General features: G+C 51.5%; 1 protein-coding gene across 2 annotated transcripts in view; it reads right to left on the reverse strand.

Annotated features, from left to right (window-relative positions):
* Sdsl (serine dehydratase like) overlaps positions 1–5,283 on the reverse strand; it is a 10,472-nt gene extending 5,189 nt beyond the window's left edge. The window contains exons 1-4 of one of the 2 annotated variants that reach the window (XM_031342299.1): positions 5,041–5,169; positions 802–890; positions 484–677; positions 298–337 (exon numbers count right to left, since the gene is read on the reverse strand). In XM_031342299.1, the coding sequence (XP_031198159.1) occupies positions 298–337; positions 484–657 (214 nt within the window). In that variant the 5' untranslated portion in view covers positions 658–677; positions 802–890; positions 5,041–5,169. Of the gene's footprint in view, positions 1–297; positions 338–483; positions 678–801; positions 891–5,040 lie in introns of both variants that reach the window. The other variant, XM_031342300.1, reaches the window with a different exon arrangement.
* Positions 5,284–5,664: the final 381 nt, after the last annotated feature.

A 5,664-nucleotide genomic window follows, 5' to 3' on the forward strand; every position in this document is an offset into this window, starting at 1 on the left:
TGATGGAAGAAAAGAAGGAAGGATGGATGGATGGAAGAAAGGAAGGAAGGAAGGAAGGAAGGGAGGGAAGGAGGGAGGAAGGGAAGAAGGATGGATGGATAATGGAAGAAAAGAAGGAAGGAAGGATGGATGGATGGATGGACGGATGGAAGAAAAGAAGGAAGGAAGGGAGGAAGGGAGGAAGGGAGGGAGGAAGAAGTAGCCAGGCCCTGGACATTGACTGCTGCTCTAGCTAGCTCCCCCGCCCCCACCCCAGTCCCAAGGATTCCCAATAAAGAAGAGAGGGAGTGAGGTCACCTGAGGAGCACACCAGATGCCTGCATCCCCTCTTGGCCATCTGGAGAGAGAAAGGATGGAGTTAGGGTCACTTCAGTCATGAAAACCTTTGTGGGGTGTGGCTGGGTGCTCCACCCGCACCCGACAGTCCTCCCCCCAATAGGGTGCCCCCACTTCCTCCACAGCCCTGTGCCCATCCTCCTTCACCTGCTGGCAGAAATGACCGATGCCCCGGATCTTAAAGGAGCCAGCTATCTGCACATTCTCATATTTGAGCAAGATGGGCATGCCTGCCACCTGAGACAGAGCCCAGCTCTCCAGCAGGGGCGTGACCCTGTGGAAAGGCTCCGCCCCCACACGCCCTGCCGAGGCTCCCTCCATTCCAGCAGCACGCCGACCACCTGCAAGGAGGCATGAAGGATTTGCACCATTCAGACTCTTTAGCCGTGATGGAGGAGGAGACCTCTGAGCCCGACCACCCCAAATCTTATCCAGCATCCAAGGCTTCAAGGTCCGGGTGAGTACCTGCCTCTCTCTGCACCCTGGTTTCTTAGTCTGATCAAGGCAGATTGTCCTGAGTGCCCTTCACTTAATGCCTGTGATTGCCCATGGTGCTGAGGAGACAGGGTGTGACCAAAGAATAGTAAAAAAATCATTCATTCACTCATTCATTCATTCACTCATGCATCCATTTTTTTCCCATTAAAACGCTGGTTAAGCAGGTGCCAGGGAGTCCAGACTCTTCCGTGCCCCTTCACCCTTGCCCTTGGCAGTCTTGCACCCTCTTCCCAGTTATGTCCGTTCTGTAGGAGCCATACCCGTGTCTCTGAAAGCAAAGATGCTTTAATGATAGCTGCTGTTGAGAGAGAGGCTCTCCATGTATAGCCCAGGTTAGCCTGGAACCCACCATCCTCCTGCCTCCCCTCCTTAGTGTTGGGATTATAACGGTAGGACACCACACTGACTTGTACGGTTTTGTTTTGCCTTTTACGTGTGTATGTGGCTTCACAATAGTTTGCATTTCTCCAAACTTGTTGAGGCGATGGCTTTATGTTGGCTATATAACAAGTTTTAAGCTAGCCAAGGATATGCAAGATCTGTCTCAAAACGGGGGCCGGGGTGGGGGTTGGGGGGAAGATGGTTCCTCTGTTAAGAGACCTTGCTGCTCTCGCAAAGGCCCCAGATTCAGTTCTCAGCACCCTGTAGGGTGCTCATAGCTTATGGCGCCAGGGAACCAGGCACAGCCAGTTCAGAGCAGAAGTGGGGTTGAGTTGTGTCCAACCCCAGAAACCTTGAGACCCAAAGGAGTGATACCCCTCCCTCCCTGCCTCTGGCCTGCATGTCTCTGCACATGTAGCCCTGAGCCCCCCATCTTGTCCACACCAGAAGAGGTCACTGGTTGCAGCCAGGTCAAACATCTCCTTATAAGGTCATGTCCAGCAAGCAGCTGGAACTCCTCCCTATGCAAATGAGGCCTGCCCAGTCCCCCCAAGTCCCCACCAATGCTGTACACCCACCCGGATAGCGCCTACTCACCCCTAAAAATTTAAAAAGCCCTTGTCCCCGCTCCTTACCCCAATTAAAGGAGCCTGTCTCCCCAGAGTTCATCGCCTGAGGTCTCCTCACCCTAGTTGCTCTCATCCAGTCCTAGGGGTCTGGTGCCCTCTTGTGGCCTTTTCTGTCACTGCATGCACGTGGTGGACATACACACCAGCTAACATATGTGTACATAAAATAATTTATAAAAGTGTAGTAAAAGGGGTCTGGTAAGATGGCTCAGCAGATGTTGTCACAGGAATGTGATAACATTAGTTCGATCCCTAGGAACCACTTTAAGGTGGAAGGAGGGAGCAAATTTAAAAGAGGCAGCCGTGGTGACGGACACCACCCATCCCATAGGAGGTAGAGGCTGGCGATCTATGAATTCAGGGGCAGCCTGGGCTACAAAGTGAGTAGCCTTAAGGCTAGCCTAGGCTACGTATTGAGAAAACTTTGTTTCAAACCACCAAACCGAAGGGATGAAAAAAGAAAAGAAAAAGAAAAACTACTCTCTATCTCTACAGCAGAAAAGATTGGTCAGGCCCTTTGCAGTTCCAAGATGGGCCACCAGGGGGCGTGAGCTGCACCCCATCTTCCCTGCCCAGGAACTCTAACCTCTTATTTAAGTGACCTGAATAAGGGGAATGGGGGTCTGTTCATGAATCTGACCCTTTGTCAGGATGGCCCTGGAACTCCCCGGACAAAGCAAAGACAGCCCAGACCCTTCTCATCTCCTTCAGCACCTCTCCCAGGGAAAGGGGCCTAGGAGCTGTACCTGGTCTCCAGGCTCCATGTGCTGGCTGGCTAGTTTTTATGTCACTTGACACAAGCTAGAGTCATTTTTGAAGAGGGACCCTCACCTGAGAAGATGACCCTACAAGACTGGACTGTGGGAAAGCCCTTGGTGTATTTTCTTCATAGGTGATTGATATGCAATGGTCCAGCCCACTGTTGGAGGTTCCATCCCTAGGCTGGTGGTCCTGGGTTCTATTTTTATTTATATTAAAGAACCGTGTGTGTGTGTGTGTGTGTGTGTGTGTGTGTGTGTGTAGTGTATATACTGTAGCTGTCTTCAGACACACCAAAAGAGGGTATCGGATCTCATTACAGATGGTTGTGAGCCATCATGTGGTTGCTGGGAATTGAACTCAGGACCTCTGGAAGAGCAGCTGGTGCTCTTAACCACTGAGCCATCTCTCCAGCCCCAACATCCTGGGTTCTATAAGAAAGCAGGCTGAGCAGGCCATGGGGAGCAAGCCTGTAAGCAGCACCCCTCCATGGCCTCTGCATCAGCTCCTGCCTCCAGGGTTCCTGCCCTGCTTGAGTTCCTGTCCTGATTGTCATTGGTGACAAACAATTCTACAGAAGTGGGAGTGAAATAAACCCTTTCCTCCCCAAGCTGCTATTGGTCATGGTGTTTATCACAGCAATAGAAACCCTGACTAAGACACCCCTCGTAGCCTGGCCTGGCTCTCACCTCAGTATTGCAAACCCGGATCATTGGTTTGGGGGCTAAGCAGAGACCAGAGTAAAAAGGGGCTGTGTGACCCAAGTATGTGTCTCAACCATTCTGTGCCCATTTCCTCATTTGTAAAATGGGAACAAATACACACCCTAACCCACAGGCTGTGGTGCAGACAAAGCGCTGGCACCCACAAGCGTGATCCTGGCTGAATTCTCTAGAGAGGTTCCCTTATGAGGACTCTCTCCCAGTGCTAGCAGGCACACCCTGTGTGCATCTGGAGAGCATGGTCAAGGTGCAGGCTGGGGCCAGAGATGGCTTAGCAGGGAAGACAGATTCCTACCTCTGTGCTAACTTGTATTTGTTGAGCTCTACAGAGCAACAAAACAGTAGGAAACTGAAATCTAAGGATGGATAAAAGAGTCCTCTTTGGGGCTGGAGAGATGGCTCAGTGGTTAAGAGCACTGACTGCTCTTCCAGAGGTCCTGAGTTCAATTCCCAGAGACCACATGGTGACTCACAACCATCTGCAATCCTAGTCTCATAAGATCAGATGACCTTTTCTGGTATACATATAGATGTCTATACAGACAAAGCATCCACAGACATAAAATGAATCTTTTTTTAAAAAGCCTCCTTTGGGTATGGAAGAAGGAGCAGCCTGTTGGACTGGAAAGATAAGAATGAGTTTATTATGAACTATGTCACACACTGGACAGCTCTGGGCAACACCGGGTCCTTGAGAGGATTGAGTTCCACCATGAAGCAGAGGTGTCTGTCCACTGTGCCCTGCATTGCTTGATAAGTGCCAACTGTTGTGTGGGGCTTGCTAGGAGCTGGGCATGGTGCCCAGCTCCTTCCTTCTTATCTCAGAAGGCACCGAGAAACCCTGACAGCCACCAGTATTTAAGTCCATTTTATATCTAGTGGCCTGGAGGGGTTGGTACACAAGGCTTAGAATTCCAGGGCAGGTGTGGCCTTCCACACCTGGTGGCATCTTATCCACTGGACTGTTGATAGCCTCATCATCATCATTATTCATTAAAAGTGAGGCTATTTGGTACATCAATGGCAGTTATTCATAAGAGCTGAAATTGGCTGGGTGGCGGTGGCAGCACACACCTTCAATCCCAGCACTCGGAAGGCAGAGGTGAACGATTCTCTGTGAGTTTGGGGCCAGCTTGGTCTACAGAGAAAGTTCCAGGATGGCCAGGACCACACAGAGAAACCCTGTCTGAACAAACAAAAGCAGCAGGGGAAAGCCCTGAGGGGCTTGGCTCTGTTCCCAGGCCTCTTTGCTCCTTCTGAGACAGCCACTTCATCATGGTCAGGGTGGGGACCCAACCCAGCCAAGACCCCGGAACCCCCACCTCTCATTGCTGAGGCAGGTGCTGGAGCTGAGCGCTGAGGACCCAAGTTCAGCTCGCCAGCACCCACATAAAAGGGCTTGAATAACTGGGCTCCGTGACTTTTTATTTGTAAGGACTGCTCATCCAGTCCAGTCCTCACTCCGACCCCGACAATCCTGGGGTCCTTTCTCCGTGGGCCACTTAGTGGCTAAATCAGAAAAAGACTAGAAAACCAAGCTGACAGTCCCTCCAGCCAGCACAGCCTGCTATCTACCCACAGGGTCCACAGGGCCTGCTTCCTGTGGGGTGACAAGATAGGACAGATCCTACTTGGCTGGTAACCACCCTCACACCCACTTACTGCCCAGCACAAGGCCCCACCGTCCCCTGCCACTCCCACAATGCCTCCCTTACCTTCCTGGAGGACAGCCCAGCCAGGACCAACCTGGACTCAGGGGCTACCAGATCAGCTTCCGCTACCAGGGCTTGGCCCCTCCTCCTTGTTAAAGGGACAGCTCCTGAGTCTGGAGTCCTGGTGAGGACTCACAACAAAAAATGACGAAGATGAACTCATGGGGGTATTCAACCCTCTCTGTCTTCCTCATGCAGCTCTATCTTCCTCATGCAGCTCACAGCTTGTGAACGACCCAGGCTCATCTGGCAGGTGGGGAAATGGAGGTTCAGAAAGCATACATCCACGGGGGCTGGCCAGCAAGAGGTAGAGTGGACCCCTCATCTTGGACTCCATAATACAGGCACCCCAGATCTGACTTTGGGTTCAGAGCTGTTGTTGGGTCAGGCCACTTGCTCTGGTCCACACTGGGGTCAGCTTATGTTGGAGACAAGATAATAAAGATGCAGGCCAGGCACAGTGGCACACGTCTTTAATGCCAGTACTTGGGAGGTAGAGGCAAGCAGATCTCTGTGAGTTCAAGGCCAAGCTAGTATATACAGCAAGTTCCAGGACAGTTTGGGGCTGCATAGAGAGACCCTGTTGAAAGAAAGAAAGAAAGAAAGAAAGAAAGAAAGAAAGAAAGA

Source organism: Mastomys coucha, unplaced genomic scaffold, assembly GCF_008632895.1.
Source record: "Mastomys coucha isolate ucsf_1 unplaced genomic scaffold, UCSF_Mcou_1 pScaffold22, whole genome shotgun sequence".
Taxonomy (NCBI): domain Eukaryota; kingdom Metazoa; phylum Chordata; class Mammalia; order Rodentia; family Muridae; genus Mastomys; species Mastomys coucha.